The sequence below is a fragment of the Panthera onca genome, chromosome E2, assembly GCF_046562875.1.
Source record: "Panthera onca isolate mPanOnc1 chromosome E2, mPanOnc1 haplotype 2, whole genome shotgun sequence".
Lineage (NCBI taxonomy): Eukaryota > Metazoa > Chordata > Mammalia > Carnivora > Felidae > Panthera > Panthera onca.
In genome coordinates this window covers 3837588-3851762 of record NC_138353.1, presented here as the reverse complement: position 1 = coordinate 3851762, position 14175 = coordinate 3837588, and the positions used below count along the sequence as shown (strand labels likewise).

Genomic DNA, 14175 nt, shown 5'->3' with positions numbered 1-14175 from the left:
CATCCAACCAACTGAGCCACCCAAGTGCCCCAGAAGAATTAAATTAAAAAAAAATTTTTTTTGATGTTTATTTATTTTTGAGAGAGAGAGACAGAACGTGAGCAGGGAAGGGGCAGAGAGAGAGAGGGAGACACAGAATCTGAAGCAGCTCCAGGCTCCGAGCTGTTAGCACAGAGCCCGACACGGCGCTCGAACTCACTGATCATGAGGTCATGACCTGAGCCGAAGTCGGATGCTTAACTGACTGAGCCACCCAGGCGCCCCAAATAATTAAATTAAAAAAAATTTTTTTAATGTTTACTTATTTTTGAAGGAGAGAGAGAGAGACAGAGCATGAGTGAGGGAGGGGCAGAGAGAGAGGGAGACCCAGAATCCAAAACAGATTCTAGGCTCTGAACTGTCAGCACAGAGCCCGACGCGGGGCTCAAACCCACGAGCTGTGAGATCATGACCTGAGCCGAAGTCAGCCGCTTAACCACCCAGGCACCCCTCTATCTCCCTCTTTTAATAAGGACCCCCGTGACTGCATGGAACCCCCCTGAATAGTCCAGGATAACCTCCCCTCGTGACCCTTAACGTAATCACACCCGGGAAGTCCCTTTCGCCATGTGTAACATTTTCACAGGCTACAGGAATTGGGACATCACGTGCTGGGGGGGGGCCCGTCATTCTGCTCGCTGCCCAAGGGCGAAAGTACAGAGCCCGCTTAGATAATTAATGTTCAGCATGCTGAGCTCACCCAGCCACACCCTGCGTGCTTCCTAAGACCCCTCCCAGGCCCTGGAGACATAGTGATGAAACGACCTGGCCACTCCTGGGAGGATCTTGTGGTCTAGTCTGGGAGAGAGAGAGAATCAGAACACGGTCCCAGTACTCAATTCGGGGACGACAGGGCACTACGGAACACACGTGGGCCAGGCAAAAGTTGGCAGCTGAAACGACATCTACTCTGAGGCCAGAAGGCTGAGAGTGGTGGACCCGGCCAGAGGGACTAGGGAGGAGGGAGGGGAGCAGATCCGTCACGGCCTCCTCAGGAACGCCTTGTAAGTGCTGAGCAATTGTGGGTGACCAATACCAGGAACCACCGCCTCAGGGACGGTAAATTGCTTTGCAGTTGTTAAATGTGATCACATTCCCCTTCCTCTTCCTCATTCAGAAGTGGAGGTGACGGAGGAGACCAAAGCCAGTAAAGCCCAGAAGCCTCGACTCCACAGGCTGGACGGGACGGCTGTCGTCACTGTTGCTGTCCTGGTCCTGTGGCACAACCACGGGGGACAAACCCCACAGCCTAACGGCAAGGGCCCTCTGAAGTCCCAGACCAGACACACACACAGGCCGTAGGGGGCTGTTGGTGATGATGGGGGTTGCCCGGCGGACCGACCGGTGCAGAGGCACCATGGCTGGTAGAGAATGCAGTTAGTACTCTCACGACTGCTCACTCAGTAATATTCTATGAATGACATTAGCCATCAATAATCTATTTTCACCTGGCTCCCCTTGATGCCTTTGACGGAAAGGCACACTTTCCGTCTCCAAGCCCTTCTCGCCACTCAGCACTCATATGTGCCTTTCCTGCTTTATGCCTGATTTCGGTGGGGCACACATCCCTCTCTGTTGTTATTACATTTTCCACCTTCCCCTCCCCCTCTCCCCACTTTAGGAAGAAGGACTCTTCAGGCCTGTTGGATAAGTAAATGCATAAGTTGGGGCACCTGGCTGGCTCATTCGGTGGAGTGAGTTTGGGTGGCTCGTTGGGTGTAGAGGTTACTTAAAAAATAAAATCTTTTTTTAAAATGTTTATTTTTGAGAGAGACAGAGCATGAGTGGGAGAGGGGCAGAGAGGGAGAGGGAGACACAGAATCCAAAGCAGCTCCAGGCTCCGAGCCGTCAGCACAGAGCCCGACACAGAGAGACTAGACCTCTCTCTCTCCCAGACTAGAGCTTGAACTCACTGATCGTGAGATCATGACCCGAGCCGAAGTCGGACACTTAACTGACTGAGCCACCCAAGCACCCCAAAAAATAAAATCTTTAAAGAAGAATTAATTTTAAAAAAATGTTTAAACTTTATTCATTTATTTTGAGAGAGACAGAGAGGGCGAGCAGGGGAGGGGTAGAGAGAGAGAGAGAGAGAGAGAGAATCCCAAGCAGGCTCTGCATTGCCAGCACAGAGCCTGATGCAGGGGCTGAACCCATGAACTGCAAGATGATGACCTGAGCTGAAACCAAGAGTCAGACACCCAACCAACTGAGCCACCCCGGCGCCCCAGAAGAATTAAATTAAAAAAAAAATTTTTTGATGTTTATTTATTTTTGAAGGAGAGAGAGACAGAGTGCGAGTGGGGAAGGGGCAGAGAGAGAGGGAGACACAGAATCCGAAGCAGGCTCCAGGCTCTGAGCTGTCAGCACAGAGCCCGATGTGGGGCTCGAACCCATAAACCATGGGATCATGACCTGAGCCGAAGTCGGAGGCTTAACCAAGACTGAGCCACCCAGGCGCCCCAAGAATTAAATTTTTTTAATGTTTATTTCTTTTTGAGAGAGAGAGAGAGAGAGAGAGAGAGCACGAAGCGGGGAGGGGCAGAGAGAGAGAGGGACTCCAGGCTCTGAACTGTCAGCACAGAGCCCTATGCGGGGCACCAGCCCACAAACCGTGAGATCATGACCTGAGCCAAAGTCGGACACTTAACCAACTGAGCCCCCCAGGTGCCCCAAAATCTTTTTTTAATTTTTAAAATTTTTTTTATTCATTTTTTAGAGGCAGAAACAGAGTGTGAGCTGGGCAGGGGCAGAGAGAGAGGGAGACACAGAATCCGAAGCAGGCTCTAGGTTCTGAGCTGTCAGCACAGAACCTGATGCAGGGCTCGAACCAGCGAACCCTGATATCATGACTTGAGCCGAAGTCGGAGGCTTAACCGACTGAGCCACCCAGGCGCCCCCCAAAATCTTTAAAAAAGAATTAAATGCATCGGTTGGTTGATAGATACTGAATAAGTATAGTACATAAGTGACTGGATTAATAAGCTGATTAACTGATTAATAAAGGGAGGAATGGGTGTAAGAATGAATGAATGACGGGTAAGGGCAAAAGAAAGGATAGAAAATCCAATGAGAGCAAGTGCAAAGGGGACGGAGGGATGGGAGGAAAGAAGGATGAGAATCAATGAGCAGGTGGATGGATGACGAGAAATGAGGGAGAGGGTGGTTGAAAAGCAAAGGAACCAGAAATGAGTGGAAGCACAAAGTCAGGGGGAGCCTCCCTGATGGGCCACTGACTTCCCGTGTGACTAGGGGGGAGCTTCAGGCCACCCCTCTATTCCACCATTTTCCATTTTACAGGAGAAACTTGAATGTAGTCAGGCCTTCCAGAGAGGTAAGAGGGGAGAGCAAGCAGGCTGCGTGAGGAACGGTTTACGTTATTTTGACAACCTCGAAGGCAGCCAAGAGCCAGCGGGGAAACAGGCCAGGTGCAATGTGTTAATGTCCACGTCAGTCTACTGTGCACACCGCCCTTGCCGTTGCCTTGGCAGTGGATGCCTCTTAATCCTAATGACGGCTCCAGAAAACAGTCTGCAGTGCACGCAAATGAAGCTGTAATTAGAGAAGTTCTACTTGATCTGACCTTGGCCCACCTTTGGGGAAGGTCTGAGCAGGGGTTTGAAAGAGGTTTGCTTGGCGACCGAGAATGATGTCACGAAGGAAGTGGCAGCGAATTGCTTACAAGGTGAGCTGGAGCTGGCACCATGGAAAAAAAGACTGTGACTTCATTCCAGCCCTGAGCCTTGAGTAGAAACCACACTCATCCGATAGCTAACATTTATTGAGCGTTTGCTACGGGCCAGTCGCTTTTAAGGGCTTTGTGCGTATTGCCCACTTAATCCTACAATAATCCTAGTTAGTGAGTATTATCAGTGAGCCCATTTTACAGTCCAGGCAACTGAGACTTGGCAAAGGTCATCTTCCTAGTATCCCAGCGAGGAAGCAGCAGCACTGGGAATCGAACCCACGCCTTGTGGCTGGGAAGCCTTAACCACAGATAGAGCCTTCCACGGATCTAGGAGGTACTGGCCCAGAAGGGAGGGAGAACACACAGTATGAAGCAGATTATTATTCAGAAGCTGGGCTCAGCCCAACTGTGGGGCTCTTGCAAGGGCTGGTCCAACCCTGGGAATCCCTGCTTCTTCTCGCCACCTCTGGAAAGTCTTCTCACGCTTCAGGGCGTCTATATCCAGTCCTCCAGGACTCAGGGCCGAACACTACATGGGATGCGACTCCGGCCGCGCCAGTCCAAAAAGACCAGCGTGCCCAGGGAGAGGAGCACCAGGCCGGCTAGCCCCAGACGGACGAGGTTGCCCTGTGTGTAGTCCAAGGAGCCTGAGCCTGCAGGGCAGCGAGGAAGAGGGCTCTTCAGCTTCCGAACCCAATTTCGGCCTGCCCTGCCCTCCTGGTCTCTAACCTCCAGGGTGAGACTGCAGACACAATTCCCAGTCTCAAAGTTGAGGTGGGTCAGTGCGAGCAGGGGTCCTGAACCCTTGGGTTTGGGGAGGAGGGGATAGGGCCTGAACCCCCAGGTTGGGGAGCAGGGAGGAGCCAGGGCCCTAGACCCCCAGGTGGGGAGCAGGGAGGGGCTGGAGGCCCAGACTCCCCCGTTGGGAAGCAGGGATGGGCTAGGGGCCTGGACCCTTCGGCTGGAGAGCAGGGAGGAACCCGGGGTCGGGACCCCCAGGATGGGGAGCAGGGAGGAGCCAGGGGCCCGACCGCGGGGTCAGATGAGAAGGGGCTGGGGGCGCAGACCCCCAGGTGAGTAGCAGGAGGGGCTGGGGGCCCGGACTCCCAGGATGCGGGAGCAGGGAGGGGCTGGGGGGCAGGACCCTTGGGTTGAAGAGCAGGGAGGAGCTGGGAGACCTGACCCCTGGGTTGGGGAGCAGGGAGGGGCTAGGGGCCCAGACCCTCTGGTCGGATGAGAAGGGGCTGAGGGCCCAGACCCCCAGGTGGTAGCAGGAGGGGCTGGGGGCCCGAGCCCCTAGGATGGGGAGCAGGGAGGGGCTAGGCGCCCGGACCCCCGGGTTGGGGAGCAGGGAGGAACCTGGGGCCCAGATCCCCAGGTCCGATGAGAAGGGGCTGGGGGCCCGGACCCCCAGGTCCCATGAGAAAGGGCTGGGGGCCCGGACCCCCAGGATGGAAAGCACGGAGGGGCTGGGGGTCCGGGAGCAGGGGCTGGGGCCGCGCGCAGCCCTCACCGTCGGCGCTGATGACCAGCGGCTCGCTGCGCTGCGAGAGCACGTACGGGGAGGACGGCGTGTGGTAGTAGCAGCTGTAGGTGCCGGGCGCGCGGGCGCCGCGCAGCGGGAAGTCGGCCCAGGGCTGCGCCGAGCGGCGGTACTGCACCGGCGCCGCCTCGCCCACGCGGTACAGCGCGAAGCTCATGCCCCCCAGGCGGCCCGCGCAGCGCAGGCTCACGTTGGCCCCGGGCGCCACCACCGGGCCGGGCAGCGCCACCAGCGACGGGCGCGGCAGCTCGTCTGCGAGGGGCACGGACGGGGGCGAGCGCTGGCGCGGCCCTGCGCCCCCCCCTCCCCTTCCCCGGCTTTCGCCCCTCTTCCTCCTCCCCCTCCTCCTGCCGCCTCGGCCTCCCTCCCTCCGGTCCCTCCTGGGCTCCCTCTTCTTCTCCCTGGTTCCTTCCCCCTTCCTCGTTTCCCCCTTCCCTCTCCGCCCTCGGCTTCTTCCTCCCTCCGTCCCTCCCCCTCCCCTCCCCATCCACCCTCCCCCTTCCCCTCCCTCAGTCTGTCCGTCCCTCTCAATCTCTGCCAGTGTCTCCCTCAGTTTCTCTGCCTCCTCGTGGATCTCTGTGCCCTTTGCGTCCTTGTCCCTGTGTCCCCCATGTCTTCGTCCCCAAGTATGCCTTTCTCTGTGTTCTCTGCGTCTCCATCTCCATCTCCCTCGACGTCCCCTTTTCTCTCTCCGCTTGTTGCCTCACCAAAATTCTCTGTTTTTCTCTCCCCCCGTCCCGTGTGTTTTACTGTCCTGAATCTCAGAGGCAGTGTCTCCCCAATATTTTCTCCTTGTGGTTCGGGGTTTCTCCCAAGGTTTCCTAACCTCAGCACTAGTGACATTTTGGATAAATCTGGATAATTCTTTGTTTTACGGGAGGAGGGTGCGGGCTGTCCCGTGCTTTGCAGCATCTCTGGTCTCGCTCTACCCACTGGATGCCAGTAGCACACCTTTCCCCAGTCACGGCGACCAAAAACGTCTCCGGATATTGCCAAAGATCACCTGGGGGGGGGGGGGGGGCACAGTCCTCCCTGTTAAGAATCACCCCTGCTTCTCTGGTTCTCTTTCTCTCCCCATGTAGCTCTTTTCCTCTGTGTCATTGTAGAAGCCTGTCTTTATGTCTCTTTCAGTTCTCTCTCCCTGTATGTCCGTTCCTCCTTTTCCCTCCCTCATCCTGCCCCAATGTCCCTTCTTTTTCCCCGCCCCAGGACCTCACCTGTCACCAGCAGTTCCAGCGTATCACTCGGGTGGGACCAGACACCCAGACCCCAGCCTAGCCTCCGGTAGCAGCAGTGGTAACTGCCCCCCTGGGCTGGGGTCACCTCCTCCAGGAAGAACTCTGCCAGCTCCATGGACACGCCCCGGTACAGCACAGGGATGATCCTTCCAGACTTGAAGAGTGCAAACCTCCAGGCAGGTTGAGGTGCCCGGCAACTCAAGGTCACGTTGACCCCAGGGGTTACAATTGCGGCAGGCTGAGCCCCTAGCCACGGCTTGGGGTATGAGGCTGGGGGGACTGAATAAACAGGGCTGCCTGGGTCCCTGAGCTTCCTGAGAGCCCGAGGAGATGGGGTGGGAAGAGAATCACCTGGGGCAATCACTGCTTCTTCCTCATCCTCAGTTTCCTGCTTGTAAAACAGGAGGCACTGACTCCAATCAAGGATTGTCAACACTAGCTACAAGTCAGAGTATCAGGGCAACTCCTAAGCTTTACTCCATGGTTTGTTTGAATGTTTGTTCATTTTTCAGAGAAAGAGAGAGAGAGAGAGACAGAATCAGAAACAGGCTCTAGGCTCCAAGCTGTCAGCACAGAGCCTGATGTGGGGCTCGAACTCATGATCTGTGATGAGATCATGACCTGAGCTGAAGTCAGATGCTTCACTGACTGAGCCACCCAGGTGCCCCCAGAGATCCTATTTCTTGCCCTGCATTATGCCAAGCTCTGAGCCAAGGGTTTTTAAATTAATTTTTAAAATACTCACTCCAGGCTCTGAGCTGTCAGCAGAGAGCCTGATGCAGGGCTTGAACTCATGAACCATGAGATCATGACCTGAGCCAAAGTCAGTTGCTTAACTGACTGAGCCACCCAGGCGCCCCTTACTCCATGGTTTTTAAACATAATGTCAAGGGATTGGGTCCCAGAAATCTGCAATTTTAAATTGCTCTTGACTGTTTTTAACATAGTCAATATATTTCAATAGTTGCCAGAACTCGCTATCTATTTGGGTAGAAAAAAAAAAAAAGTTGTATCTGTACCTGAGACCATTCCCCAAAACCAGCTCCAGGTTAATTAAAGACCTGCATTGTTTTATTTTGTTTTGTTTTACTGTTAAAGTATGAGAAGAAAATACAGGAAAATAGATTTGTCCTGGGGGCAGAGACAGCTATCTTAAAACATAAAACAAAAAACTCAGGAGAGACAAGGTTAATTAATTTGATGACTTCAAATTTTTTAAGTTGTGTATGAGAATAGAAGAAATAAGCTAGAAGACAAGCAGCAGCCCTGACGGAAATGACTTATTCATTAATCACAGAGATTAAGAGTATGGAAAGAGGGGGATCTGGGTAGCTCCTTTGACTGAGTGTCTGACTTCAGCTCAGGTCACGATCTTGCAGTTGGTGAGTTCAAGTCCCACATCAAGCTCACTGCTATCAGTGCAGAGCCCGCTTCAGATCCTTTGTGTCTTTCTCTCTGTCCCTCTCCCGCTTGCATTCCCATTCTCTCTCTCTCTCAAAAACAAATAAACATTTTTTTAAAAGGAGTAGAGAAAGAAATCCCAAACCCAGCCAAGTTGAAAATTGGACAAGTTATATGAATAAGGCAGTACACAGAAGAGGAAGTCCAATCGATTAAAACACATGGCGGGGGGAGGGGAAGTTGCTTAATGTTAGCAGTAGTCATTAAAAAAAATTAACAGTTAAGATTTTTTTTTTTTTTTTTTTTTTTTTTTTGCGTATCAGCTTGTCAAAAATTTAAACAATGGTTTATATCCTGTTTGGGTGAAGACAGAGTGAAACGAGTAGTTAGGTCCACTTAAGTGCACCTTTTGAGAAGGCAATTTGTCCATTTCTATCAAAATACACAGAGGAAATGACAAACAACCCAATAACTCCTGTTCTGCCCTACACAAATGTAGCTATATGGGCACAAAAAGCTCACACTGGAGCACTCGCTGAATTATTGATTGGGGTAGGGCGGGAGGAGGATACTGGAAACAACCTAAATATACATCAATAGGACCAATAAAATAGAATCCTACCATACATCAGCAAATGTTAAACGGTATTTTTTTAAAAAGCAGAGTTAGTTATAATAGTATGGAAACATCTGCAACACAGATTGTAAAGTGAAAAATGTGAGAGGCAGAACACTGTAGGTCATGAAATATCAATTTTGCCTCAGCAAGAAAACAAAGAAGTATATAAATACATACATGTGTCTGAATGCATGGGGATTTTTTAAAACAAGGATTCAGAGCTTATTTAAGGAAGATGGGGAAGTGAAAGAGGGAGTTTCTAAGTCCTTTGGTAATAATTTTTAAATCATGAATATATGTTAGATTTATCATTAAAAAATAATAATTCAAAATAAATTGATAGCTAAGGTATCAGTTGTTTTCCAGGTGATTCTTGTTTGAAGTTGTCATGTAGTGGGGGAGGTTTCAGAGAAAGAAGAGATCTCACCAATCAGAAAACTTGAAAAGAGGGGTGCCTAGGTGGCTCAGCCATCTGAACATCCAACTTCGGCTCAGGTCATGATCTCACGGTTTGTGGGTTTGAGCCCCGCATTGGGCTTCAAGCTGACAGTGTGGAGCTGCTTGAGATATTCTCTCTCTCTCTCTCTCTCTCTCTCTGCCTCTCTCCCTCTCTCGCTGTGCCCCTCTCGTGACTCGTGCTTTCTCTCTCTCTCAAAATAAATAAGTAAAAAAAGGTAAGAAAGAAAGAAAGAGAAAGGAAAAGAAAAGGAATGAAAAAGAAAAGACAAAACCTGTAAAGAAACCCAAGGCTATCTCAGGGTGGAGAATCTTACTCTCGTGGATGTAGGGTTCCAAATGGGGCAATAGTTGGCATTGCCAGAGATCCTATTTCTTTTTTTTTAATATTTTTAAAAATCTTTACGTATTTTTGAGAGAGAGAGAGAGACAGAGTGCGAGCAGGGGAGGAACAGAGAGAGAGGGAGACACAGAATCTGACGCAGGCTCCAGGCTCTGAGCTGTCAGCACAGAGCCCGATGCGGGGCTCGAACTCATGAACCGTGAGATCATGACCAGAGCCGAAGTCAGATGCTTCACCAACTGAGCCACCCAGGCGCCCCCAGAGATCCTATTTCTTGCCCTGCATTATGCCAAGCTCTGAGCCAAGGGTATTTAAATTAATTTTTAAAATACTCACTCCAGGCTCTGAGCTGTCAGCAGAGAGCCTGATGCAGGGCTTGAATTCATGAACCATGAGATCATGACCTGAGCCAAAGTCAGATGCTTAACCGACTGAGCCACCCAGGGGCCCCTTATTTTATTTTTAAAGCAATCTTTACACCCAACATGGAGCTCAAACTCATGACCCCGACATCAAGACTCCTATGCTCTTCCCGCTGAGCCAGACAGGTGACCCGTACACGTGGGTGATTTTATTACATCCACAGGAAAGCCCATTTCACAGAGAAGGAAACAGCAAGCGGTAATTTGTTCAAAGTTGTCAATGAATAATATGGTGAAGCTTACATCTCTTTAGCTGACTCACCTATCCTGGTCACTAAAGGGAGTGAGGTTAGAAGGAAAGAAAGGAAGGAGAGGGGAGACAAGATGAAAGAAGGGAAGGGAGGGAGGAAAATACGGAAATCTGGGGTGAAGCTGGGCACCAAGAGAAAATCTGAGTAGTTGGAAATGGGCTGTCAGCAGCATACAGGTGAACAGATGGAGGGTATTACTCACCAGTTGGCGTGATGTCTGCATCACACAGAGGCCCTGCGGAAGGTGGAGGGGCTAAGTCTTTTCAAAGCCCTAGGCTGCTGCTATCCCTATCTCATTGTGAACCCAGGAACCTGAGTCCCCAGGCCCTCCTTCCTCTGGGAAACAGGATTTTACCTCTCTCGGTAGCCATAACTGTGGACTTCAGTCCTCACCTACTTCAGAAGCCTGAAGTCTGGCCCCAGCCCCCTCTTGCCTCTACACCCAGTGTTCAGGCCCTTGGACTCCCTTCCCCTTTTCCAGGAGACAGTAATCTGAGCCCACAGGGTCTCCTCCCTGGGGGTCAGGAGTCTGGGCCCCCAGCTCCCTTCTCCCCAGAGACCCAAGTGGTCTGGCTTCATCCCCTCCCACATCAGAATCTAGGATTCTACACTTGCTATCCCCAGGAATTCAGGTACCCTAGCATCCTCCTGCCTCCACACCCAGCGAATCCTGTCCCCACTCCCTCCTCTTCCCTTCCAGGAACAGGAATTCAGGGTCCATGTGTCCTCCTGCTATAGGACCCAAGGATCTGGGCCCCCTGCCCTGTCCCCTTATTCTGGCCTAGAATTCGGGACCCTCAGCTAGTGCTGCCTGACTATCCTGCACCTGCCCTCAGGGAGACTCAGTAGCCCTCTTCCTTGCCCCACACCTGCTCCACACAGCCTATCTCCCTGCACCCCAGCCAGCCTGGGACCCAGGGAGAAGGGGGGAGCAGCTCACAGAGGGCCAGCAGCAGCAGGATCAGCACCAGGATCATGGTGGGCAGATCTCGGCTGGAGCAGAAGTAGGAGCCAGGGCTCAGCCGTGCCCTCTAACGTCTCAGGAAATGCAATATCAGAAAGTCAGAGCTCTGTTTAAGGAAGAGAGCAGGGAAGTGGGGGACTCTGGGTGACAGAGTCACAGCCCCATGGTGCTGTGGAAAAAGCTGGGAGAATGGGCAGTTCACTAATTAAAAAAAAAAAAAAAAAAAGATAACTAACACTTATTATGTGCCAGACCCTGTGCTGCACTATTCTGGGGGCACAGAGAGGAGTCAGACCCTATTACTGCCCTAGAGCAGCTCCCAGGCTGATGTAAAGAGAGAGGCCGACCGTGTGAGTTAAAAAAAAAAAAGAAAGAAAGAAAAGAAAAGAAAAAGGTGAGCGACTATGGAGGACACATATGGCGCTGAGAGAATCCACAGAAGGCCCTTAACCCTTCTGGGATGAGAGTTAAAGGACGAACTGATGTTGAGCTGCGACCTCAAATGATAGTTCAGTCATTTGTCCTCTCCCAGCCTCCGCTTCTCCGTCTATAAAATGGGCTTTCCTGAGCAAACTCTAAACTGAGGACTATTGCATTCCGCCTTAGATGGGTCGCAGCTGGAGGACTGGGAGTACAGCTCCGGAGTGACTCCTAGGCGAAAGAGACAGGTTTGCACTTACATCTGCAGCGCCGCCCACTTTCTTGCCACCGCTTCGGACAGCTGTTCTGCGGCAGTGCGCACGCGCGGGCTCAGACTGCGGAGACGCGCGCGGGGACCACAAGTTACGGAGTACTCCGCGTCCTCGCCGCGGCCCATGACAGCTGCTCTTTGCCAATGCGCACGCGCAGATTCAGCGAAGTCTCCGGCGCAGGGACCACAACTCCCAGAGTGCTCCGCGCTCTTGCCGCCGCCGCCGACGCAACCAAGATGGCCGGGAGTAAGTGCTGGCGCCGCAGGCGCGCGGGGCCGGGTGGTTCCGGGAGCCCCGAGCAGTGTCGGGGGTAGGGCAGGGCCGAGTCCCGGTAGAGGCGGAGGGGTCCGGGGTTAGCGGGAGACGCGGAGATCACAAGAGGGCTCCTTCAGGGTGGGGGTGGCGTGAGAGGGTTAGAGGTCATCAGGGGCATCCCCTGCAGGGGTGACCCTCCTCGCCCCCGCTCCAGGACTCACCGCCTTCCTCAAGGATGTCTGGGCCAAGGAGCCGGTGCTGGTCGCGTCCTTCACCATCGCGGGCCTCGGTGCGTGAGCGTGCATCGCCCCCACCTGGCGTCCCAGCTTTACCCCCATTCCCCGCCCTCGCCAAAGGTCCCATCGCTCCCCACCTGCGTCCATCCTGGAGCTCCGAGGCCCTGTCGCCGCCCTCAACGTTCTGTTGCTCCGCTCGTGTGTCAGCGCCCCCACGCCGCCCCCTTGCCTACTCCCCTCGCCAATATTATGACCCCTTCCCACCCGTACACACCTACCCAAGAGGTCCGTGATCCCTCTAAGGGACAGGTTCTCAGCCCTGGGTGTCCATTAAAAGCACCGGAGCGGTAAAAATGTCCGAATCCTACCCACTTTCCACACTCGCTATCAACCAGATTCAGTGTGGAGTTGAGTGGGGTGGGGGTGGAGCAGGGGAATCTGTATCCTTTGCAAATCCCTCAGTGCTGCCTTGATTGATAACCTCTGTTCTAGAACAAGGCTACTCATACTTCAACGTGCACTGGGGGTCACTCGCAGGCTGTCATTGCATAGGTCTGGGATGCAGCGTTTATATCAGGGTCCCAGGCCTTGTCAGCACGGCTTATCTGTGGGCCACACACTGGGTAAGGTTCTAGAGCCCCTGTCCCATACGGCCGCCACCGGCCACACTAGCCACTGAGCACCTGAGAAGAAGCACTTTTACGCTCGTGGAAAGTACACACCAGATTGCAAGGAACAGGACGAGTATATAAAATATCTCAAGCTTTTTGCATGTTGACTATATGCTGAGTTGTTTGGGATGTACCAGGTTAAAAATTTTTTTAAATTCATTTGTATCCTTTATTTTTAATGTGAGTGTTAGAAGGTGGGAAATTAAAGATGTGGCTCTTATATTTGTTTTGGACAGTGCTGGCCTAGAACATTGTTTTATACTCCCTCTGGGACTCCTGGCGCCCACCCTAGGTGAACTGTAATTTCTCAGAGACTAATCCTTTCTCAATGACAACCCCCCTTTCCCTGATTTTGTTACAGTTCATGATTTCTTTGGAACATTCCCAAAAAGCTCCCCTCCTCTACCACCCCTGCTGCTTCATGACCACCTCTATGGTCCTGCACTCATTCGGTGACCACCCCTATTTCTTCCCTCCACCCCCTCTCCTGATGATAAATGGGGATCCCAGAGTGCCAAGGGGCCTCCTGGAGGGGCCAGGACCTCCCTGCTCCCCTCCTCCCATGCATTTGACTCCTACTTTGCCGAGATTCAGCTTCTGCCCCTGACCACCCCCAACCCCCCGCCCCAGAGCCACTGTCCCCCGGGCCTCACTCCTTTCTCTCCACAGCTGTAATTCTGCCCACCATCAGCCCCTTCACCAAATATGCCACCATGATCAACCAGGCCACGCCCTACAACTATCCAGGTGAGCTGGAAGGAGGGCTGCCCAGAAGGGGTGGGGGTGGGGGTGGACCTCCCTGTGCTGGGGGAGGAGTAAGTATGGGTGGGTCTTTCCTCGGCAGGGACAGATTTTGCAGTGCAGGCTGGACTTTGTTTTTTTCTTTTGAGATCCAAACCACGTGCCATAAAACTTATTTCCTGTCTGTGTTTACACTTCTGAGTTTCTGTCATTGCAGATTTGTATTCCTCTCTGGGTTTCCTTCTCTGTTGCTTTCTGGATTTTTGTCATTCTGGGTCTCTGCCCTCTCTGTTCTCCCATCCCTCTGTGTCTCTGTACGCCTGCTTCTCTGTGTCCCCTCTCTCCCCTGGGGTCCCGTTTCCCTCTCTGGGTATAAACTGCCAGTCTAGCCTTTCTCTATGGGCCTCCCGAGATCTGGTCTCAGTGGGCCACCTTCCTGCCCCACAGTGCCCCTCCGAGATGATGGGAACATGCCTGATGTGCCCAGCCACCCCCAGGACCCTGAGGGTCCAAGCTTGGAGTGGCTGAAGAAACTGTGAGCACCTCCGGTGACATGGAGGAGGCCCCCTCCCCTGTGGCCAATAAAATGTGAAAAGCGACCCCAGAATCTGAGTTT

The 14175-nt window shown here is 52.7% G+C and overlaps 2 protein-coding genes across 9 annotated transcripts; one reads left to right on the top strand and one right to left on the bottom strand.

The window, feature by feature from the left end:
- Positions 1-2547: 2547 nt before the first annotated feature.
- Positions 2548-11772, bottom strand: OSCAR (osteoclast associated Ig-like receptor). 7 transcript variants are annotated; one of them, XM_078439352.2, is made up of 6 exons: positions 11645-11772; positions 10941-11070; positions 10203-10235; positions 6488-6896; positions 5241-5522; positions 2548-4380 (listed from the first exon to the last, which is right to left on the bottom strand). In XM_078439352.2, exons 3-6 carry the CDS (start codon positions 10221-10223, stop codon positions 4244-4246), a joined length of 849 nt encoding a protein of 282 aa, XP_078295478.2. In that variant the 5' UTR covers positions 10224-10235; positions 10941-11070; positions 11645-11772; the 3' UTR covers positions 2548-4243. The 7 variants fall into 7 exon arrangements, with proteins under 7 accessions (XP_078295478.2, XP_060508623.2, XP_060508622.2 ...); XM_060652640.3 differs by lacking the exon at positions 10941-11070; XM_060652639.3 differs by lacking the exon at positions 11645-11772 and having other exon boundaries at positions 10941-11184.
- Positions 11773-11775: 3 nt separating this feature from the next.
- Positions 11776-14158, top strand: NDUFA3 (NADH:ubiquinone oxidoreductase subunit A3). 2 transcript variants are annotated; one of them, XM_060652702.2, is made up of 4 exons: positions 11776-11902; positions 12126-12200; positions 13488-13565; positions 14007-14158. In XM_060652702.2, the coding sequence occupies exons 1-4, from the start codon at positions 11800-11802 to the stop codon at positions 14096-14098; spliced, it is 348 nt and encodes a 115-aa protein (XP_060508685.1). In that variant the 5' UTR covers positions 11776-11799; the 3' UTR covers positions 14099-14158. The 2 variants fall into 2 exon arrangements, with proteins under 2 accessions (XP_060508685.1, XP_060508684.1); XM_060652701.1 differs by having other exon boundaries at positions 11785-11902; positions 12099-12200.
- Positions 14159-14175: the final 17 nt, after the last annotated feature.